The sequence below is a fragment of the Falco punctatus genome, assembly GCF_963210335.1.
Source record: "Falco punctatus genome assembly, chromosome: 5".
Taxonomy (NCBI): domain Eukaryota; kingdom Metazoa; phylum Chordata; class Aves; order Falconiformes; family Falconidae; genus Falco; species Falco punctatus.
In genome coordinates this window covers 46009989-46035175 of record NC_137584.1, presented here as the reverse complement: position 1 = coordinate 46035175, position 25187 = coordinate 46009989, and the positions used below count along the sequence as shown (strand labels likewise).

The 25187-nt window shown below is 40.6% G+C and overlaps 1 protein-coding gene across 3 annotated transcripts in view; it reads right to left on the bottom strand.

Moving 5' to 3' along the window:
- PLEKHG1 (pleckstrin homology and RhoGEF domain containing G1) overlaps window positions 1-25187 on the bottom strand; it is a 139439-nt gene that overhangs the window by 21654 nt on the left and 92598 nt on the right. For all 3 annotated transcript variants that reach the window (XM_080389686.1, XM_080389688.1, XM_080389687.1), the window contains 2 exons: window positions 10349-10449; window positions 4975-5044 (listed from right to left, as the gene is read on the bottom strand). In XM_080389686.1, coding sequence (XP_080245812.1) covers window positions 4975-5044; window positions 10349-10449 — 171 coding nt within the window. The remainder of the gene's footprint in view (window positions 1-4974; window positions 5045-10348; window positions 10450-25187) is intronic.

The window sequence follows — 25187 nt, the reverse complement described above, 5'->3', positions numbered from 1 at the left end:
TTATCAGTAAAACAAACAAGGTCAAACACTTCAGGGTTTTGGAGTGAACTTAGTGCACATTCCCCACAAAATCAAAAGCAAGTCTAAAATCCCCAGGAGCCTTTTCACACTCTCCCTCCTTGTTTTGGTTTGGGTTTTGTTGTTGTTTTGCTTTGGTTTTTTACACAAGGTCAAAACAACTTGCAATAGGATTTTTGGTTTTAAAAGACTTTTAGTCTAGCTATTAAATGGAAAAAGCTTGTATTTAAAACAAAATAATGCAGTTTCTCATGCCCTCAACACCTCTAAAAATTTTAATAATGGTTTCACAATCATCCCTTCTTTCTGAACAGACATGACGCCAAATTTCATACTGTGCTTGCATGTGCACTTGCTTCCTTGTGCCCCAGCTCATTTCATCACACTAAACCATCAGGGTGCATTTGCTTGTACTGAGCTATGCTCCCACAGTGCCAGTAGGAAGTCAGTTACATACGTTTTGCCTTCAGAATAAGATTGTTGATCAGCATTCCAACTTACGAAGCTGGTGTGAATCGACATCATACACCTTGCCTAGGCATCAGCAGGATGCACGTTGAACACGCTGGGAGAGTGGCCAAGACAGCCACCTCCAGCCACCTCCCAAGAGGCTCTCCCTCAGCCTGAGGGAAGCTGCACTGCCGAGGCCGGCCATTGTCCCACGGCCCACCTGGCTGCCCAGCACTCTGCGTGGTCACTGGAGGGACCTCTGGTTCACACGCCCAGCTGGTGTCTGCTTCACAGGAGACCCCCCAGAGAGCGGACTGTGTTACTGGGAGCGCATCAGGGCACAAGCCATGCAGGCTAAAGCCGGCACTGTGAACTATGTTCAGAAGCTACAGAGAAACCAGGACTAAGATGGATTTAATGGATTTCAGTCAATACCTTCACACTGGTAAATGAAACACCAGCTATGCTCACCAGTGTTTCTTTGGACGTTCTTCAACTTATTCAGCTTGCAAGTTGTTTTGTTCACCTCAACTGTCTTCAAGCCAGATTAAGAATTATCTCTGCAGGGAGACTGGAATTGTTCCAGAGATCATTTTTAATCTGGAGGCCTAAAGCTGTTGGGGTAGAGGCTGCAAAAACTGAGATCCAAGCTGAGAGTTATCTGCACTGACTACAAGTCACCCTCGAGACCACAGCCGGGCGCAAGCAGATCCCAGCTATACTTAGCTTGTCCCCCACTGCTGAATCAATTCACTGTGTGTCTCCTCCACATGATGTGAAGTGCCAAGCACGTGGCTACATCCCCAATCCTGTCTCAACTCTTGGTGCACTGTGCTTTTTTATAGCCATAAAAGGCACTTTAAAAGAAAATGGAGACTGAGAAAATGAGCTGAGTCAGAACATAAGCTGAAGCCAATTGCCTGGATCTCCTCTTCATTAATGAGATGCTAGATTAGAGCAACTCTCCCTTTCCCCTTGGTTAAGCTGTTGGTGCATCTTTCAGAAAACGTTCTGAATTTCGGGGGTGCTGAGTGAGAAGAGCAACATGCCAGAATTAAGCTCTCCTTTACAACTTGCTTAAATATAAACATGTAGAATACTGAAGTCAATTTTCTAATTAACATTGGCATCATTATGATAAAAATGAAAGACTGAGTTGGCAAAACAAACGTATAAACAATCTTTTATGTGAATAATTAAACTATAGCTAAACTTGCACTGGAACGCTTTTATCAGTCTCCGATTACAGTTACCAGCAAAATGTCTCCAAGACATTTAACATAGTAGATTCTAGACGAAGATGCAGGACCAGAGCTGGCAGAAACTACCCTCAGTGGCAGGTTTTTTCCATGCAGCAGCCATCCCACACTGTTTAAACAAATACCTGTCCACACAATCTGCATCTTGGGGCAGAAAGATAAAGGCAGCAATTAATGATTGGACAGCTGGTTTTAAAAAAGCATGCCTTTCTGCATTTGTGTCTGTTTGCCTGTGAATTATTAATGAATTAAAATATCTGGAACTAGAGGGATTTATACAATGTTGTAAGTTGTTATTAAATATTTATATGTATATAAAGTCATAGCTTTGCATGGTTATTTTATCAATCAGTAAGTTTTATGTTACTGGCTGGTTTACACTGAAGACATCTTGCTGAAGTCCATTAACAAAATCTGCCATTTTAGGAGTTATTTACTTTGGGCACTCAGCACAAAAACGTTAAGGTAAAGATTCAAATCCACAATTATGAGTTGTTGTTCAAAGTGCACTAACATGCTTTGATAATCCTTGCTCTATTTCCCTTAAAAGTAAAAGTTGCAAGGCTGTTTACTACTCAGGCATGAAAGTTATACACAGGAGACACAGCAATGTATGATTGTGTGAGGGAAGTATATGCTATACAACAAATTTTATTGAGCAAAACCAAATAACAAAGTGAAGTTCAAAGAAACAATCTGTCAAGTATGTTCCTAAACCAGACCTTTAAAAAGATTAAGCTCCCTAGATGTCTTCACGAATATCAAGTGTTTTAGTTCCAACAAGCTCCAGCTGTTCTATTATACATGCAAAACAACTTTGTGTCATTTCATATGAATCCTGAAGAAAGAAATGGTTATTACTTTATGCAGTTACTGAGCTTTATGAAATGCAAAAAGTGAACACAATAGCTACAGTGAAAACTTGATCATATATTTAAACTTCCAACAACTATGGAATTCACAGGTGAACCAGAATAAGGTGAAAAAAATGGCACTAGATCCAGAGCTTATGTAACCTAAGCACAGTTCCACTGGAAGCATTAAAGGAGCTCCAGCAGAGCTACATCCATTAGCCAAGGCTGTGAGCTATGACTTCAGCATGATATTATCCACATGCTTAGCTCACAGTGAAGATCTAGCACACTCAAAGCAATCAAACAATAAATGGTCAAAGCCTTTTAAGACTTGAAGGACTGCAGACTGCCAAAAAAGGCAGTTTTTATTTCCACTACTCAATGCTGGGAAGATACAAGCAACCAAGAATGGACAACTGGAGTCTGTTAAGAGAGTCAGCAGTTGCTGTAATGACATCTTCATGGCCAAAACCAGAACTGTGGGGTATTTTGGCATTGTTTGGTTTTGCTTTTAAGTGTTTGCACTTGTCTGGATTAAGTTAAAAAATGCTTGTTAGGACTGCAACCTCTAGCAATTTCTGAGCCATCAGGCAGTTGTCTGCCAGCAATACAAATGTTAAAAGCATTTGACAAGGGAACAAAAAGCACAAACAATGATATGCAGATGGATTTTGGAACAAACGGTCAGAGAGTCTACCAGAAAACTCCTTTCAGCTGGCCAAATTGAATGAGAGCACAACTTTTTCCTGGACTTGCTGTTATCACTTGCACCACCTTTGTTCCATGTCCCAGCTATAACCAAGCAATACAGCAGAAAGATCTACCAGCTCCAGACTGCAGTATCTGCAAATATCCTGAAGGGCACTCTGCTGACTTATGCTCAATTTTTTGTCTGCCAGGATGCCAAATAACTGTTTGCTAAGTTGTTTCCTAGTCAGCGGGACCCAGTGCGCACATGGCGTTATTCCATTCTAGAAGCAGGAGTTTGTGCTTGCTCTTATCCCATTCTCTCCCTTTCAATTCAGTATAGGCTATCTGGAGTGATAACAACACGATATAAATCCCATTGCAATGGAGCAAAAAATACATCCTACTTTTGTAGTAGTGGTGCCAACACTAAGATCTCTCAGTGCTTACAAAAGATCAATGACTACATAAATAACAGCTTTCTCAAACTCAACTCAAGCAAGTGATCTGGTGAAACAGCAGCACTAAGCTGGTATCATCACTCCCCTTTACAATAAAATCCCTTGTGTCACAACAGTGCCAAACAAATTACTGGACCACCATGAGAGGGTGGTCCAGTTAATCCTAAATCCTTGCGTTAGACCTATTATATTGAATGCTTGGTGCTAACAATACTGAGTTCAGGACAATGTATGAAACATGACAGGGTTTGGTTTTTATTGTGATTATATTTTTTTTTTAATGGAAAAAGGCAAACACACCTACAGAGAGATTATCCAAATTTAAACACCTACGTGCCCCTTTTTTCACTCTTCTTTCCTCAGAAATACCATGAAGATGGTATTATTTCTTAACACATTTGGGCTCTACTGATTCAAGGCATATGTAGGTTCTCCGGTGACATCTGCTGCAAGCTAAACTGTAGCCCAAATGATTTAATCTCTTGTTGTTCTACCCATTATAGCCATTCCTCTTCTCGCTAATTGGCTTTCTGTGTTTCCTACAATGAAAGACACCTACTTTGGTTCTCTGTATTTCTCCTGCACCTAACCACTTCTCCAGTTTTTGGCTTCAGAATTGTCCAACAGACTAAAGATGTCAGATCAATGTTCAGAAAATTAAAAATATTTCAGAGAGAATGAGATTTTAATCTTGAGGTCAGACTTTGGGCCACCCCATTTAAAAGGAAAATTAAAGGTATGGCTGGCTGGATTCAGGAAAAAATGCACCTCAGAAAGCAATATGACCACAACTGTGTTAAGGTTATTGCCTTTTCTAAAAATGCAGCCAAGTTGTATTCTCTAGTTGTTTTTAAGCTGACAAGGCATAGCCACAGTACCACTTGATCACATATATCAAAAAAAAGGGGGGGGGCAGGTGGGGAAGAATCCCTGTAATACTCACAAAAAAAAACCCCAAACAACCCACAAACCTGAAAATGAACTCTAGGCCAACAGCTCCACCAGTTCCGATACTCTTACTGAAGAAAATAACACCTTTTCCTTGGTTTTTAAAAAACACAGATCAGTGGCCTATCCCTACCACCTACTATGAGAAATTCCTTCTGTTTCCATAGATTTACTAACTTTTCTTGGTTCGAGTCACACAAGCTGTCAGAATTAGGTCTTAAAAGCTAATAAATTAATCTTACTCCCTCGTATCACTCTGCAGCTGGTGTGCTGCAGACTCCTGCAGTAGCCACTTACCTTGGAAACAAAACAGTCTGCTATAGCCACAGGATCATTTTCACAGTTCTCCAAATCTTGCAGAAGCTCACTAAAACAAAGAACAGGAAAAGGAAAGACAATTATGGCACACCTTGGAATAGACACACCTGTATATTTGGAGCCAGACAGTGCTTCATCATTCATAGCAGTGATGTCCAAAGCACTTAATGATGCAGGGAGTCCTAAAAAGGGAACGAGAACTCCTTTGATGCCTCTCTTCCCGCTGTGTGCATAGGTGCTGGGATTTTTTGTTTGGAGGCAGAGAAGCGCTCTAAAGAAATGGTATTCCCACATACTTAAAAATTCAAGTCATCACAATGACCATGGATTACTAATTTCCTAAACAAGGCTGAGCTCCTTCCTTAAGATTGGCAGCTCTTCTACGATACTCATAGTGGTGTAGTCAGACTGGTATGTTGCTTATATACCAACTAAACACAATTTAAAACTAACAAGACTTAGAAGATACTGAAGCACACGTCCTGTCCTATAAAGATTTCCTATGTTCTAGGAGCTTTACTTGTCTGAGGGAGATGAGGAGCTGGTCTGAAAAACACAGATGAGAACCAGGGATGTATTACACATAGAAGAAGAATGGTAATAAGCTCACTCAGGAAAATTTGTCTACCTTTAGTGGGTCTCTTCACTGAAGAAAAATGGTTAGCCTGGAAAAAGTTTTCTGGAAGGGAATATATAAATTCTACATGCTTAAAAATAAAACCTTACCAAGAGGATTTTATAATTTTGACATGCCAAGCAGGAAATGAATTCATTGTAACAGGAGCAAAGCAATAAGGGAGTATGTTCACCGTTGTATGAAACTCAGCTCTCAAAAGCCAATTCACTGAAAGAAAGAGTTCAAGCAGCAGAAGAAAACCTCAAAGGTCTCTTCTTGATCCAAATAGTCTTTAGTCTTACTGAAAGATGTACTCGGAAAAACAAGAGAAGAAACTGAGTTTTCTGCCAAACTGTTCTCTGATAGAACTCCTCCCTGCCCCCTTCTCATCAGATGATTTTCCGTTTAGGGCTACTTTTCTCCCAATTCAGAGCTGGTTCCCTGAACGAGTTTTGCTAAGCCTGTGTCTAGGGAACTGCCCTTTTCCCCTCTAAGCAGACACAATTTCCCTCTGTAAGTAAGAAAAGGAGTAAACCAGAAAAGTTTCCTGACTTGTTCTCTGCTTCTCTAATTACTGGAGGAAGGAAGGGGAGAAATCTGCAGTCACAAGGAACAAAGACAGACAAAGACATTAGGTTCAGTGGTCACTAAGCCACTCTGTACAGTGACAATTTAACCTTCACACCTCAATTTCTCCCTTCATCAAAATGGAAATAAAAATATGACCCTAGCTTGATACACCTCACTCATGAAGCTCCTTTATAGCAGCAAAAGAAGCAAGCTGTGGCAATGGTGACCATAACCATCAGTAATAATGACCGACACTGTCCTACTCAAGTTTTGGAAATAACATCAGACACACTGAATGGGCTCAGAGAAGTCTTACTGTCTGACAGGCAGATGTTCCGATCGCTTAGAGTATGTAGCGCCTTGATTGTAATTTTATTCCTACCTGTCTCCTATAATACCACGTTATTTCTTCTTCAGGATACAGTAACACAACCCTTAAAGATTTTATATATTCATGCAATGAGCCCAAGTTCATGCAGTAAATATGCTAGTGACTTGTGCCTTCAGCACGAGCCCATAGTGTAAGGGCTGTGTGCTTTGAAAGATTTTGTTACCTGTAATGCACCTATCTCACCTAGCTGGTAAGGATAGGATTGGTAAGAACAACCTGCCACTGTAAAAATTACAAATCTGTCATGCCTAGGAATCCTGAAAAACTTCAATCCCTATAACGTGAAGCTGACGTGTGAAAAAGCAGGGCTATTATTATAGGCTACATCTAAGTACCTGGCAGGAGGCAGAAGAAACAATAGAGAGGCATTAGTTCCCTTTACCTGAATATCCAAGAGGTTTTATGCTGTTCACAGATGGTACCACAGCTCTCGGCCCCTGTGGCTCACGTGCGCCAGCCACCCAGGCAGGAAGGGAGCACGAGGGAGTACCACCAGAGGAACTCCGTGCTCTAGCAACTGAATCACTAACAAAACCCAGATAGAAGAGTGCCACAAATTCCAGTGCCATTTAAGACCATGTACTGAGTTAAACAGCTTGGGTTACCATGGTCTGGAAAAATCTGAATCTGTACGACCGTTATCATTCTCTAATACTAACTCCTCTGGGATGAGAGAGGTAAGCATAAAGAGACTGACCATTTTTCATTCAGTGCATTTGCTATCTTTTCAAGTCAAATGAATAAAAGCCTCATTGCAATGTCTTTTAGGATCCTTTGATATTCTGGAATATGAATTAGTTTCAAGACAAACTTATCTTTCCCCTGTGGGTGAAGACTTTCAATTAGACAAGTTGTAGGTTAGTATCAAGCTGTTGACTACAGGAGGTCAAGATGAATGAGATAAACACATTTATAAGTCCTCAAATAATCACAATATTTGCACACACAATTCAGGTGAGGAACTTTTTTGCATTTTATTCATTTTATATAATCACCATATCATTTTAATGTAAGACACAAGTATTTTTCTCCTCTGTTTTGATCTGAATCAGAGTGAGCAAGAGATCGTAATGACAGGGACATCAGACAGGCAATTTTGGTGGAATGGAAGGAATGGAAAGATGGAGGAACAAAACAGCATGGTTTGTCCTGAAACCATGACAAAAAAACCCCAACACAACCAGCTGATGATGAAGTACTGCACTGTCTAGCTGTAAATGCTAAAATAGCAGCATCTCCAAAAAACTTCATTCTCTCAATGCCTGAGAGAGCACAACATTCAAAACTAAAGTGAGGTAGCAGGCAGAATCTGGTCTTCATGGCAGAATACTTTCACCTTATCAAGTTCTGGAAAATTAATCTGAAAAGTTCAGACTTTCAATAAAAAGAAAAAAACAAAACACCAGTGATAAGAAATTTAGCCTTGGTATAAATTCACTGTCACAAAAATCCTCTGGCCAAGACTAATTTCCTTCCACTCAGCAAAAAAAACCCTTTTCCATTAAAGGTGAGCTATTACAGGTTTTATGAAGGCTCCTCCTGACCACAAGCCAGCCTTTACCACTGTGAAGCTCAGAGTACAGGAACTGCTGAATATGGCGGTTACAGAAAATGGTCCTGCACTGCATTTTTGTGCTTCAGGAGTCACTGATGGACAAGGACCATGGAAGATGATCTGTGTCAGCAGCATAGGTTTCAGCTTTGCCTCTCCTAAGATCATTTGAGTATTGGTAGAAGCACTAAACTGAGCAAGTTTCTCTGCAGAGTTCTCTTTTCAGAGTCAAGTCATGGTATCAGTTGGAGAATTTATCCTAAACTGATACTGGAAAAAATCTCAACAGAAGAGAGTGTCCAGGGAAGAAAGGCACCTGACACTGACTTGGAGAACATTTCCCCTTTCTGAATAAACAAGCTGGGGAACTTTTCCCAAAAGACTGAGCAGAATCAGTGGACCAGTAAATAGTGATTCTGCTTTAAGAAATAGATTTCCAAAAAGAGATTATAGTCATTGGACTAGCAGTTACCATCCTGACCATCATTGCTGCCATCTGACACAACATAAAAATCTCAAGTAGTTTACCTGAAAGAAATTCACATTTACTGAAATGAAATTTCTCAGATTCATAGGAAGTCCAAAAAAGTCCAAGACTGAAACTTTTGCTCATTGATTAATAGTCAAATTCAAAGTTGCAAAAAACAAAGTAATTCTGAAACTATAAAATCATGCTCAAAACCAGCATCTGAATCAGAGAACTGCCAAATGGACCTTTTTCAAAGGTCAAAATAAATAAAAAGGCTCTAGAGTATGTTTAGGACCTAGAAGCTACCTGCCAAGTTTCATACAGAAGGGAACTTAATCCTTAAAGCTGTATTAGGATCTACAATGAGGGTTCAGTCCTAAAAGCTCACAGTTTCCATGTAGAATTTTAAATTAGAAAGCCTGAAATGCATTAGTAATTTACTAGAGGCTCTGGATAACTTTCCAGTGAGTTTTAACCACTGTAACACATCTATCTCTAAAATTGTGAAAAACCACTTTTTTTTCTTTTTCTTTTTAACCTCTGCAAATCTTTTTTTTTGCAACTCAATTATTCTGTATAATGACTGATTGTACTTGAAAGTATTTTTTATTATGTAATATTTGCAATGATGCTGATGTGAATGTGTCCTAGCTGCCAAGTCTGCTATTTCTTTAACTTTTGAAGGATCAGAAAACATAACGGCCAGGACTGGTATTTTCCATCCTGTGACCACTGGGAAGCTGTAAGCTCACATTGTCTCATGGGTCTAAAACACATGATCAGACCACCACTATTAATTTTCTATTGTGTTAGACATTCAGTCAAGATTTTAGGTTTTATCTTTGTCGTTTAAAGTAGCTTTTCACAATGATGGAAAAACGTTGAAGATGCTCTTTGACATGAGTCCTCCGCTTCAGAATCCTCTTCAGATTCAATTAAATTATCTGTTGTTCTTCAAAGAACACAGTGGTTTGGGGGATGTTTTGTCAACTACAGCAAAGCTGAGAGAGCTTTCACAAAAGTAAAGGGATATAAAATACACAGGAACTTTATGACAATGTATTTCTTGCATTGATTGAATATTTAGGTTTTCCTTAAATGCTGAATAAGTTATTTTTATAGTAAACAAGGATCCAGACAAAAGTAGCAGTGGCATGCTCCTAGAACTGCAGATACTGCATGCAGTTTCCACACAATGTGGTGCTAGCTATACAAGCAAGAAATTTTAGTTCAGGCTCCCAATATATGTTAGAATCACACCTGAGGACTTTTAGAGAAGGCTGTAAAGATACTGAACAGAAGCCTTGAATAAATGGAAAGGTACTTGAACACCGTTTTGGAGTCCCTAGCAGTATAAAACACTACAAAAGCCAGATGTGGGTAATGTATATCAGTACACAAAAGGACTCAATATAGTAGGAATAAACAGCATCTCTTTAATAAGGCAAGAATTTCTTTCACAGTGGTTTTGCATTAGTCTCACGTAGGGCACAAAGCAGGTTAGACTTAAATTCATAGAAATACCCAGCATGAAAATAAAAAAAGGTAAATGGAGACCACAACTGATTCATAAAATAAACAGCTAAAAAAATCTGATCTCTGCAAACCAACCCTGTTGAGAATAAAAAAATAGACCATTTCTCAATTTATGTATCTTGCCTGTATTAAGGTGATAAAAGAGCATTTGCTTGGTTTACTCCCTCCCCATTAACATAGACTATTAAACTGTTTTCATTTAGTTAAATATGAATTTACCTGTTGAAATGGTAGATATCCCGTATGTTTCCAAACAGGGCTGATCGCTCTTCTGTCCCCAGGGAGAGCTTGGTCTGGTCAGTGATACAGTCGAGGTAATCCTACAAGAGAAATGAGAAGGAGGCCTTCAGACATTTCCTCTTTTTCTAAATCAGTAAACGGAGCTATGTTTTATTGTACAAGATGAGTCTCTTCATATCAGTTTCACCTTATTATTACAGTAAAGCTTTCAGTAGCCCCTTTGTGAACAGCCACTCTATTATGAAAGGTAACAGTACTTATCTGTTCGTTGAAACCAAGAAAATAACAAAAGACCGAACATTAAGTCATAGCTCTTAGACAGGACAGCCAACATTTATCTCGCTACTGATATACAAATGTATTTGGATTTCATTCACCATCACAGTTTAACCGATCATTTAACTGGCTCAAAGACCAAAAAAAAAAAAAAAAAAAAAAAAAGGCAAAAATAAGAGATGAAGAACGTCAGTTAATGCAGTCTTAGTAACAGAAAACCTATATAACAAAGAGCAGAAAGTGTACAAGCAACAACTGCAAAAAAAAATAAATTTTTTAAAAATCATACTTAAGAAAACAATGCAGACGTGGTACAGGACAGATCTCAACATATATACGTGCATGCAATTTAACCACACATACAGTTACATTGAAAATTACATTGCTATATATTCTAGAAAAGATTTCCTTTTCCATTTACAAGACGGACAGTGTCTCATGCAGGGACAAGACAGCTAGAAAAGCTCTGATCAGCAATGTTCTGGGAGAACAACTTTCCCATCTCTTCCCACACTTTGATAAGAGCTCAGCTCCTAAGTGTCACCTTTCATTTTGTTGCTGCTACAGTATTAAAATTTCTCAGACAAAGGCAAACAAATCCAGTAGGCTATTTAACAAACTACAGCTCATAAACTAAGAAACCCAATGTACTGCCACATTCATGAAGAAATTCTGCTGGAGGATGGAAATAATTTAGAAGTGAAAACAGCTGAAACAATGCAAAATAAAAATAAATAAAACCCCTTACCCTGGGGCTAGACAATGTGGTGTGGCAACCTCCCAAAAGCAACACAGCATTCCACAGTGCTGCAAGGAAGGAGCCCTGCAAAATGTCAACAAGACCATGAAAACTTTCAAGATACAACTGTGTTCCAGAGTTAAAAAAAAAAAAAAAAAAAAAAAAAAAAAAAAGTAGTATTCTAGAACACATATATTGGCCAAGATTTATTCTCTGTAAATCCCGTGAAAATAAAGGGTTTGGATCAACCATGGATCTGACCTTTGGAATTGCAGAGCTTGAGCCTCTGTCACCATGTGCTTTTTTCCAACTGAAATTGTGTCAGCAGTCACAGGTGTAACCAAGATTCAGGTTTAGGTAACAGTAGGCTTTCCTGTCCCCCCTCCCTATCTTAATGCTCAATAATCCGCACTCATCACCTCTAGTTCAAGGTACCCTTCATCACCCCGAAACTCAGTATTTTTTGCCAAGGGAAAGCAAGCAAGCCTACTTCAAGGCAACCTCAGAAGAGCAAGAAACGCCAGAGGGCAGGCAAGCAGGCATGTCCCTGGAAAGCCACCTCATCTGTCCTGCGATGGCATCTGACCTGTACTCCGATCTGACTTCTCTCCTAGCTGACAGTAGCCTCACATTCCAAGTCTGTCCTTGAAATATATTTGTGCACTAAGTCATTGGAACTGCATCCCTGGGACTCCATGAACCTGCCCTTAGCTTTTTATTTATGCTCAGAAGCTGCAGAAGAGTAAAAGATTCAGGATGGTGAGGCTGACAGGACTGCAACGAGCAATACGCTAGGTCAAAGGCAAAAGTAGGGGATAGATTCAGGGCTGCTCCAGCAATGGCAGTAAGTAAATAACATTTTCTGCCCACTAATACAAATCTGCATATAAAAGCATAGAAAAGCTCCAGTGGAATTGTGGTCCTCTCAAAACATTTTTGGTACTGCAGGAACACTGCAACTGCAGCACCCCAAGCTGTTATAATGGGGTGGGATGCAGAGGAATGGAAATCTTACAATAAGTAACTCCAGACAGCGTATTTATTTAATAAAGAGCAGTTCCTTTCAAATTCACTCATCTCAGCATAGCTGGAGCTTGGGTTTCTTCAAAATAATAAACAGTCCACAGTTATTTCCAGTATTGTAGACAGTGTCATAACATGACCTGGTTTGTGCTCCTTTTGTTCTCTTATCCCAGGTTTTCTCCACACACGCATACTCTTCTCACTCTTTTACTAACTCTTAGTAAGAACGAGGGAACCAAATACTTTCTAATGCTGCTGCCAAGCAGCAGCCTGCAGGTGCTTTGGCAGTTTTCCAGCATTCCCATAGCATATGCCAGTATCAGGTTATACCACACACCCACAGCTTGTGCTCTCTTTTGGCAAAAGTTTCCCAAGTCCGCTTCTGGCCCCCTTCTCCTCCCAGTGTCTGATCAGAAACAAACCAAAAACTGAAGGTTGGATTTCCACTTACCTAGGGTAAAAGGAGACGCTTATTTGCTTAAAAAGCTCGGGATTCAGAGGTACCTTGCATCTCACCTCATACTGTTAGGAAATCACACAGGATTTGGGAACTGCTTTCAAGTTTTAGCTTTCTATTTTCATTAATATTGCTGAGCTGAGGCTTGTGCAAGCCTGACAGCTACAGACATGTTTACGTTGCTGTTACACGTGTAAGCAGATACCTGTGCTAGACATGAACTGCCTAACGTAGCACCGACTGTATGGTAGTCACAGCAGCAAAAAGCTTCAGATATCCACGTTTATGTGAAAAAGGTGGACACTGGATGGTCTTGACACAGTGGTCTGCTGAAGTCCAGGCACAGCGCAGCAGCACACTGCTTGCACTGACTCAGCAAGTGGGACCCTTCTGGTTATACTGCTTTACAGAGCATGTGCACTCCCAGAAAGGCTTCATGAACTCATGCAGGAAACAGACGTAGTATTGGCATATAATGTCCTCTGCAAGGACAACAACACAGGCAGATCAAAGCTACCCAGCCATGGGGTTTTTCCTAATTATTTCTTAGCAAATGGTACTTTACCCCCATGGTAGTCACCACAACCTCCTGCAGCATATCAACAGCTGTTATCATCTGAAGCCATAATGAAAGGTTTGGAGCTTCAAGATAACAGGGCAAGCTGTGACCATAATGACATGGTACAAAAATCAATGAAATTTATCAGAACCGGCCTTATTCACTTTATTTGTTTCTTGTCAGCATCTACAGACCCTCCGTCGGCACCGAATGATTTGTTTATAACCTTTGCCTTCACTAGCCTTTTATTGCTTCTCTGCAGTTATGGCAAAAATATTTCACTTACTTTATAGGGGAAAAAAAAACACAAATGCCAGTTACCTTAGACTGATTTATGGAGCAAGATTTGCTCTATTGGTATGTGCAATTTTTCCATCCTATTTCCTGAAACTCTCCAAAAACTAGAGGAGTCCTGCCAGACTGCCCTGCCTTCCTTGCTGGGTCTGATGTTCTCCCCATTTGTCTTTCATCATACCGAATCCATCAGAAGGAACGCCTGTTAAAAGTTGCATATCCTCACATAAGAAAGATCTCTAAAGGAACGAAACGATGACAACACTAACCTCAGAGCTAAAAAAATAACCATACAAAGTAGAAATGAGAGAAAACTGTCAGGAAATGGAGAAAATGAGAAAAAAATATATTCACATATTGATTAAATTAATGTTTTCTGTGACCAGACTTTAGAAACTAAATGCAAATTAGTGGGACATTTTCATCTAGCCACCCAGGTTTTCCTTTGGAAACAGACACACACTTAGCTTTAAAAACAAACTACAGGCTGAACAATAATAAATAATAAGTCAGCCATTAATGTGGCAATGTTGAAATTGCACATTAAAATGAGTAATGTTAATGGTAATGTTAACATGGCAATGCTAAAAAAAATAATGGGTAAGAGCCACACTGCCTCATAAAAAAGCATGAATTTTTATCCTGCTCTGCAAGAAACATATATACTATAGAAGTACTTAGTAATCCCTTTACAGGGCAGGACTGTGCATATCACCAAAGATAAGCAAAATTGTTGAAAGAGCAGCACTGTTACATAGATATGCCTTTACCAAGGCACACAAGACACTGAGAATTTGATTAAATATCAATACAAAAAAAAAAAAAAAAAAAAAAAGAAGGATTCTATCCACCAAGACACTTTGCTTTCCAATGCCTAAACACAGGCTGCAGGAGAAAACAAAGCCGTGATGTGTCTCCGGACTTCAGGAACATGCTCTTCGTCTCAAGAGCTGAGAACTTACACCAGGAAAACTCAGTCTCTGACTAAAAAAATGCTTAAAAAGAGGTACTTACCAAAACTCCAATGACCTCTAGTGTTGCAGCCTGAGGAGCAATATGTAATACTAAATCAAGCAGGATCTAATCTAGGCAGTGCCATAAAATCACTCAGACCCCAGTTTTCTGATACTCCCTAGATCTCTGCTGCTGGTAAGGCAACTTTTTCTTCTAGATGCTATGCTATACTCATGGGCATATTTTTGCTCAAGTCCCCTCTACCCAGCATAGATACACATGGCCCAAATCTGGCTCTGCAGAAGAGGAACCACTGAAATGGTTAGCCTTGGCCACCTAAGCAGTACTTCTGCAGCACTTTGAGGAAAAGGCTGCAAGCCAGAAGGAAAACGTGCCACAGACTGGATCCTGTTCGTAGCCTGCTAGCTAGAGCCATACTGACCAAGCTATCTACATACTTGTAACCAAAGAGAAAGCTGGGCAACAGTTGTACAACAGATCAACCACTGTAACATGCTCCCCGTTGCTTATTCTGCCAATTATATGGGTAATTACAATATGTACCAGTTCCCCTTTTGCCTTTTTTCCCCTATTATTTCCTATTATTATTTATGGTTTTATCTGGCATGTACAGCAACATACTCTGAATGGCTTGTGGGTCAAAAAATAGCACACTATCCACAACAGGTGGCCAAGGATGCTGGTCAGAGCAGCTCACTGCAGCTCTTCTCAATTATTCAAAGTACAGCTGTACCATGCAAAGAAAAGCTGCAGCTGTAAACAAAACATACTTCACTTTTTTGCTTTGGTTCCTTTGGCTATATGGATTCAAGGACTGACTGAGACCTTAATCGAATCCATTTCCTTCCCATATCAAACCCTTTTATCAGGGTTTCTCCTCAAAACACATAATTATCTTTGTTGTCATCACCTTCTGTGACGGAAGAAGACAAGCCCACTATTTTAGTGCAGGTCTTCTGTAATCTGCACAGTGGTTTGCTTGGAGACACCTGTAGCAAAACATTTCATGCAGCCAAACTTAACACATTCCTGACGGCTTTCCTCCCCTTGTCTTCCATATTCTTCCTCTTCTGTCTCTGTAACCAGGCAGTACATATCTATAGGCAGACTCATTTTGCCTGAAACCATCCTCCCGAGTGAAAATTCATGCCCCACCGCTCTTAAAACCATTTCCTACCTCCCATCCCACATAAAAGCCCTTGTGATTTTCAGCCCACCAGAGATAGCCTGCCATGTTCCCATGTGGCAGGCAGAAATCCATGCCTGTCAAGATAACGAAACTCCTCTGTAGAAGCAGCAGAAATGGCAGCAGCTCTGCTTCAGTGTCTTACCAGTATTGACTCAACAGAGAGAGCAGGAACTTTACAAACACTCTTTGCTGTGACGGTGAGAATCTGCTACCTAGCAGCAAGTATCCCCAGTTCCCACACAAGTAACAAACCCACCAACCTAGGCTGCAAGTAAGACAATTGCATTGCTATACAATAGGCTAATCAGCCAGATACTTATATTTAACATATTCGCATATTTTTAACAAATTTTTAACTGTAGATGCAGTTTGAGTGCCATAAAAATCAGAACCACATTTTATTTTTGCTACAGATGTTGCACATCAATGATGCCAGTAAATCAAACCTCAAGAAATGCTTGCACTGCCTACCATACAGTTTATCTACATGTAAAAACAGAAACTTAAGTAAAGAAGGAAATTTTTGCGAGCATGTCTTTCTACTTTTAGTGGAAAACAGCAGGGGAGCGGTATTTGGTGGCATTTCTTTAAAGCCATCTGAAGCTGGAAAACCCTCACATCCGCCAAAGAACAGACAGGCCCAAAGGATCAGCACCTGTTTGGGGCTGTGCATGGCATGGCCCTGCCACCAACTGACAGCCAAAGCCAGGGTCTTTGAGGACAACACAGACTTGGAGACGCCACCTACTCCGTGCACTTCAGCAACAGGAGCTGAAAGCTCCCAGGCTCCGTGCGCTTCCCTACCCCGCTTCTCCATTCACTGCACGCCCCTCAGTACCTTGTACGTAAGACTAACATTTGTCAGTGGTAGCAAAGCTCTGCCCTTGTGGGAAACAGCTCCATCGGGGCTCACAGCTGGGCTCCGAAGCACCCACCTACGCACTTGCAGAGCACTGACCCTGCTGTCAGGGGAGAGGGGTGTGGACAATACCTCCCACCACCGACAGCCAGCAACCCTCCAAACGGGAATGGCTGAGGCATACTTTATACGATCTGGTACTAGATGTGGTTTGCGATTGATTTCTTTCCTCCCCCCCGATGTCGGCACAGAAGAGAGGGGTCTCTGAGCTGGCAGGAAGCCACCCGCTGGCACCAGCCCCCTCCCCGGCCCCGGGGGACGAAGCCATGGTGCGCTACCTGCGCTTCACCAGCTTCTCGGAAGCACCCAACTTACACCTGCAGCCGGCTCACAGGCAGCCTGCGGGGAACAGCACTACAGCCCGCGGCGTGGTACAGTAAGACGATACTCTGCTGACTGCGTGCAGAAGGGCAAAGACTGATGGTGAGAGCACTCGTGAGAACATGGTATGAAGGAAGGCTAAAAATAGAGAAGCATATTTAAGTTTTCTTTCCACTGTTTAACATCGCAGAGTAAGGTGATCATGACAGACTTCTCCCTGCACATTCCACAGTTAGAGGCCTGCAAATAAGTTTAGTTAGCAGTGTTAACTTAAATTTTACCTATGGAAGAGGAGAGGAAGGAAAAAAAATATTCATGTAGTTATTTCTGAGTGACAGATTTTTTTATAATCAACATGACTTCCTCACCTATATTATAGATATTAAAACACTGCCCCATTCACAGATTCTAAGGGCTGGAAGCAGTGACCCCTAGTAAGTCCTCTTGTCTTCATCCACATGCATGGAAAGCCACAAGGGGAGTACGTGTCAGCCAAAATTAGCAGTGAGGAATTCCTGAGTCCTAACACTATGCCTTACACCTCTAAAGCACACACTTTCTTTGGTTTAGGCTGCCTTTGAACAGTTGTACCTGCGCAGACATGAGCACAGGTGGGGTTGTATACAAACTCAGAAATTTCTAGGGCACGTCAATGTTAATGACATAACAGTCAGGAGATCTTGTCACAGGACTCCAGGTTGTCAGAATACAGCCAGTCCCAGGAACCAAACTGAAGCACTGGCCCACAGCTCCCTCTTAGGACCTGGGTGGAAGGAGGCACATGTCCGACAATGCCAGCTCCACCTGTCCAGGAGTTTACGTCCTTTCTTTTTGCCCAATGCCTGCTTTCTTCTCATGTTTTATTTTTGTTCCATGAGCCGTTTTAGCAGGAACGCTGCCTCTATGAAGCTCTCAGAAGGATCAAAACCTGCCACCAGCTGATCCAGCATTGAACTGCCGGCCTGCTTGTATGGACTGCTTTGATGGATTTTTGCCTTCTTTTCCAAAGTGAATTTTTGCTCTAACGAAACACAACCAAAGTTCAATAATATTCCCCTGTTCAACTGCTGGAATTTCATGCTAAAATCTCTCATCTTCAAAAGGCACCTTGGAAGGCAGGCTGTCAACTAAATCAAACTGTAATTTGATAGAGATGCACTAAAAGCACTCGAACTGAAACTGGGATTCAAGGATTGGACACAAACAAGTCCCCTAAACTATCCACCATCTGTAAAGACGATACGGGGAAACCACTGGGAACAGAAACTCCCATGTAACACCGCTTAGACACTTCAACACACTAACTTATAGAAGTTGTAACCCACTGATTAAAACTACGTCCCACATTTATCTTCAGGCATCAGCCAGCAGCCACTGCTAAATCACAGCTACAGGAATTTTTCCCAGAAGCTGGTACTCAGAATTGCTGCTCAGAGGCGTAGTAAGAGGCAAGTTCAGAGAGCAGGTGGAGATCAAGGGATTATAAGAAATGCTATCAGTATATTTTACTGACATTTCATTTAAGGGGTTATGCCAGGCCCCCATCTAACAGGCTTCCTAAAGTTAAGAGGAAACACAGAAGAAAAACTACAGTAATGAAGGCAGCCAAATGAAAACATTGAACAGTAACAATGAAGTAAGTGCTGTAAAGATTTCTAAATCTAAGTCTGCAACTGAGGCTTGAGATCATCAGTGTCTATCATCATCATTCAATAACCTGGCGCTTTTTTAAAAAAATACCAGCTGAAAATGTTTAATCATTATAAGTTTTTCAAAAAATTAATCTCAAAGTTCATCAGGGCATCTATAAATTAATTCTCACAACACAGCATAGTTGGTCTGATTATAACCTTACTGAACTATAGTCAAAGCACAGAGAATTATTAAGTCATATTTAGCCTTTGAATGCGTGAATCACCCAGGAAACAAACCTGAGTCTTGTGCTGTAGATCCTCGCCCTGTTAAATAAACTTTCCTCAATTTGTAAGTCAAATGAATGTTAACATTTTTTAAAGGAGATCTTGACATACTTACAAATTAAATGAGACATTCCAAAAGAGAAGTGTTTATGTTAAAACACAGGAATGGAAACTGAAGGAGTCTGTTTTCCAAAGAATGAAAATGCAAACCCAACATAATGGAGAAAATCTACACCCATCCTAAACATGCATTTGTCTTAATCTTAGCAACCACATGATTTCCAGAGCCTTATGGATGGATTTTATTATTAATACATGAACAGCAATGAAATGGAGACTTAGAGCAGTGGGTGGTTTGCAAGTAAAAACTTTTTAGAAGTGTCTTATTTGCAAAACATTCTCATGAAACCACAAAAACCAGCAGCTACCTCCACACCTTAATCTGTGGGAGTGATGAAAGCAGAAAAGAGAGAGAGAGACTGCTATGTGTTTTATTAAACCGTCAGGTTTACAGGTCATGGATTACTGGAAGAACAATGTTAACTGACAAGTAATATTGAATAACAATGACGTAACAAATTTAAAAGTGGTCAAATATTTCCACAGACCAAAATGGAAATAGCCATAATAAGTAAATAAAATTCCAGAAACGATGGTCTGGCCAGTAAGACAGAAATTTGTTTGGCTTTAACATATCACTACCAAATTTTTATATTTCTTTACAGAAATTCCAATCATTCTGGAAAAAAAAGTATCAACTTATTAAAAAAATTAAATATTTAGCAAAAAAATTTGCGGTATAAGCTGCACTTCCTCTCTTCTGCCTCTCACCTCTCAGACCTATTCCTCCCAGTTTGTTGTCTACTCTCTGTAAACTTGCTGCTTTCCCAGAGCTGCTGCTCTGCTTCTTCATCAGCTGCCAGTAAGCAACAGCAAGCCGGAGGGCAGAGGTGAACAGATCTCCCTTTTGTTACTTTCTGAATTCCAGAAGGGCTTTATAAATCTCACCAACCAGGGACACAACCTCCCGCTCCCACCTCAGTACAGTCACAGGAGCAAAGTTTCACTCCCAGGGCCCCCTGCCCAGTACCAGCACTCTTAAATGGCATGCTCTGTATTTAACTACATCTTCCCCTTGTCTCCCCTCTCCCAAAAGAATAAAGCTTTCCTTTTTCAGAATTCAGAAAATTAACTTTCATCCTTTTATCCACATTCATTTGCATTTAGAAAACAGGTAGGAAGCTGCAGACAGCACTGCTGAATGATTTACATCTTGCTGCAAGAAAAAAAGAGGACAAGAGCCATGGCAGCCTGTCTTTTTGGCAATTCTGCAGTTCTCTGGAAGATCAGCAGCCCTCCCTGCCATTTCTCTCCCACCCAGAGCTTCAGAAAAGCTCACTGTGCATTTATAGACAACTTATTTATTACCGCAGTACAAGTCATCCTTTTGTGCTGCCCAAACACAGAGATAAACCTTAAAAACACCCACAAAGTTATGGCGATATATTTGTGCTGCCAACATATGCAGTCCCAGCCATACAGGGAAGCTCTACAATCACCTGACAAAGACAGTCCTTGTCCCAACATGTTTCCACAACCTAGCTGTAAGATAAGAACTGGATGCAAAGTACAGGTGGAGAAAACACAAGGCAGCAATGACATTTTATTCAGTGTCTTTCAAATGCTAGGGTACATGCTGAATGAAAGAAATTTATGAATGTTACCAGCAGAAATAAGACTCAAGTAGTGATGATGCAGATAAGAAAAAACATGCATCAGTATATTTAACCCTGGCTTTGCATATTTCCTCTGAGGTTAGTTTACAAACAGCTCCCTGTTCATGACAAAACATAAGCAGTCACCTTTCACCACATAACATAGCTTGTCAGGTTACTTCTGGTTGTTCACAACAACATATTCCTGCTGCACAGCTATAAAACATCTTTCTCCAAAGCCCAGAATCCTGCTCACATGCCCAGAAAAACAAGGTTTGGGTTTTGTTTCTGCTTTTGTTTTGGTTTCATTAAAGGGTATATATGATGAGAAGCTTAAAGCATACATAACTGGCAGAGTATTTTTGTTCAAGATCTTGGAGTCTCAGAAACAACATAATCTAAAACTTTTTAAGACACAAACACAAACAACAGTTTGTGTATACTTCCATCACTTTAGGTTGTTTTGGGATGTTTAATATGGCTTACATCCAGGAAGCAAGAAGTCTGCATGGAAAACTGAACAGTTGTACTGCATCAGAAGTAAGAAGCCTGATTTATTTTGTGTATCTTTCAGGGTAGTGGGAACAGCTATGTGCACCTGTTGGGTAACATACCTAGTGGTGTGCCTAGTTAACTCCCATTTCAACAGCCTCCACGTGGATTACGGTCCTGATTTTTAAACAGCAACTCCAGAAGCAAAACAAAACACCAATGTTCTCCAATACAGCTGCTTCCAAAATTATTACAGACTTTTAAAGTGAAACATTTTTCTGCTCTAATTTATACTACTGTAACTCTGTTTAAATTCACAGGCTTTGAGAAGGCCTCTTTGATAAGTACTGAGATCTTCAAGCACAATTTTGTTTCAGCTATCATATCTCAATACCACAGGAGAAAACTTCCCATGCTTTTAAGCCAAGTTTTCCCTAAGGAGGTCAGTTGGAATTTGACACAGCTCTTCCTTCATGGATGAAAAAACAAGCAGTGAGAAAGTTCATCAGCTCAAAAGCATAACAAATACTAATTGCAGTTAAACTTAATCACTGTCATGACCATTAGCACACATGCTGTTCTTTTTGACTAGAGACTGATCTTTTCTGAAAGCATAAGGATCAATCCCTAGCCAGAAAGGACAGCATGTGTGCTAATCTGCTTTTAACTGCTTCTTAAAGTCATAGCAAGATAAATTTTGAAGGAAAAATCTCACTCTGAATATCATTGTTTTTCTTTGAATCTAAATGGAATGTCTTTTCACTCCATACGGGACAGGTTCTGTAGCTGGCCCGAGAGGAGAGCCTGTTTCTAAACCATTGATCTGTTCATAAGGAAATTAAAAGTAAACTGCCTAAAAATCATGCTTCCATCACCTGCATTCTCTCTTTTGTGCTTAAGATTTAAGACAAATAAATTGTGTATGTCAGCAGTCTTTGTCAAACAGACTAGATTTGCAAAACTGCAGTGCCTATACATGAAGCTGAGGCATTGCTCCATAGCTTTAAAGCCACTGATACAGTACACTAACTTCTGGTCTTTAATGCAGTGAAGAAAAATACTAATTGTGAAACCGCACATCACTGCTCCCTACACTGAGTGAAATCAAAGTGATGAAAAACCTCAGAAGAATGCCGTCATTACAATCTCATGATTACAGCAGCACCATAAATTTCAGGATGCTTATACGGGAGAGATCAGCACATCCTCGTACCTGATAGTCATCTCAGTGACACTGAATAAACTTTCCATTGAAACACCCTGTGACGTTTCTAATCTACAAAATATTCAAAAAGAGCAGCTCTGGTAATTAAACCATTTATTTTTGGTGGGTGCTGGAATTCTGTACTGTGAAACAGAAGTACTCCTCTGGATTAACATCTGCATATGCAGCTTACGTCATCAATCTAAAGGTACTTTCCTCAGGCACATAGGTTAGCAGCCATAGAGAAAAAGGTTAAATAAGTTAATTATGCATAACTTGGGAACAAACATTATGGGATGCCTTAACTGTATTGGGATTCCAAGCTTTTGAACATAGAATGAATTAACTTTCTCTTAGGAGTTACACTATCCAGCAACCCAGTGCAGAAGCAGCTATGCTTTTACTACCACATTGCAAGAAGGGACAGTGCACACACTGCAGTCTTCACAGTTGTCTTTTTTAACTAATTGCCCAAGACGCAGAAAGAGACATCCTCTAACTGCAGGATTGGGAGGCAGGAAACTGGGAACAATAAAACTCTGATACTGACTTCCTCTCAGAAGGGCTTCCCTTAATCATTGGTGCCACAACAAGTATCTCCTGCAAACATCCCATGTTCCCCCTTACAAAGCTTCCCTTCACCCCCTACAAAGGGGTATATAACTTTGACAGACATGCTCACCTTGGGTGAAGTTTTCTATGCCAGAAACCTACCTCCCTGCTGAATTGTTTTAGATTTCAGCAGAAGCAGCCCCCCAGGCCTTTTTGAGAAAGAATGTCCTTTTTTGCTCGTGTTGAAAAATTTTGGTGACCTTTCCCCCTGAGAGGACAAGCACCCCCAGGCTGATTAGCAGGGACATGAACCATGCCCTCATCTCTCAAGGAGGGGCAGTAGCAGATTGGAGCATAATGGAGACTTTGTTTCCAAGAGCATGCCTTTTGCTGTCTTTGTGCAAGTCCCCCCATATTTGACCATGCTGGGGGGAGAAACCCCTCAAATATCCTCAACAGGAACTTTTAGCAATGGTCTTTTGCATGCTTCAGCTCAGACTTCATAAGGTCTTAACACACTTTCTCAGATGCTGCCAGTTACATCTGGTTCAGATCTGCTCCTATGAAGCAAGAGCAGGGAAAAGATTGTTCCTGTGTCTCAGTGACCCTCTGCAAACCTTATGCAGTGTGAAGAAGCAGTCTGTGCAGTTCCAGGGCAAAGGAGACACAAAGGAGTCCTACAGAAAGATGGGAAGCAAAGAACAGGAACAAAGCTCAATGGACACCAGCAGATGTAGGCTGAATGTTAGCAGAACTTAAGAGGGCAGAAAAATTAGGAATGGTGATGAAAAAGTTGCCAGGCCTGCCACGAGAATAGAGAAAGATCTGGAGTCAGCAGAAAATAAGAACATAAGAAAGCAAAAGACTAAAAAAAGGATAAATTACATGAGGAAACGAGACAATATGGACTGACAGGGGATGAGGATGGGATTTACTGAGAGAAGGCTGGACAGATGGGTGGGAAGACCATAGGCTGAAGACTGCAGAGGAGAATGGGACTTTCTGGGTAAAAAGCCTTGAAAGAGGAGTCTTAAGTATAAAAAGAGGGGCCGGGAACAAAAGATCTGGAGAGGAGATAAGATAGAACTAGTCCAGTAGGGATGGTTTAAAAAAGTGTCACGTTTGGAATGAAAGGGTAGAGGAACTCATTCACATAAAAGAAGTCTCCAGATTTCAGATGGGGTTCAAGATTCATGAAGCTCAACCCCTATCTGCATCAAGCATTTGTGAAATGTACTGACAACACATGGTTCACTCCTCTTTAGTTACTGTATAGATGCCAACAACTTTTTACTGATAGGGGTTCTTAGATGGCTGAGGTTCATGCAGTGGATCTAGATGTTCTCAATGGGCTGGTATCACTGTGAGAGCATATTTAATGTAACATGACAGATGCACGCACTATAACAGTGCGTTTGCATTATTCCTTCATTTTGCAAAGGTTAAACACTGGATGTCTTTTTCTATAGTTACAACCACTTGGACAGATTATTAATATGGGCTTCTGACTCCTATGAGCAAAACATTTTTATTATAAACTCAGGGACAGCATTTTACTCAGAAAAAAAAAAAGTTACTTCAGTAAGTGACTCTAATGGAAGTTTATGCCTATTCTAAAGAAATTACTACTTTAAAAAGTCAGGCTCGGTCTGAAGAGGAGCAGAACCCACAGAAGGTCTGCAAGTTCTGCCCTGGCCAGTACACCTGTCAGCATGACACAAGCAGGAAGCAGAAGTATCCGATTCCTCATCACAAACATGCCCAAAACACGTTTCAAGCTGTACTAATTCAAAATTTTAATTATGCTTAACAGATCATCTGATAAAACGTACCAAACAATGGAAAAGTTCACTCTATCTTTGTTACAAAGCTTGCCTGTGCAAGTATCACAGCAGCATGCCTCAAAACAGTCATAACTCAACTGTTCTTCCAGGCCACAGACAAAATGGCTGTACTGGCTAGAAAAGCAGTTGTTTTTAAAGTATATCCTAGGGCAAAGGGAGCCAAATAGTGCCTGTACGGCTTCCTCTCACTCATCTTAAGCCCATGAAATACTTCTTATCAGCAGTTTAAAAGGCAGCTAGAGAACCTCAGTGGGTGTCCAGTATCAGCTAAAGATCACACTAACTGTGTCCCGTGAAGTCAGTTTCTAACTTTGTCTACCAACTCGGTGCTGTTAAGAAC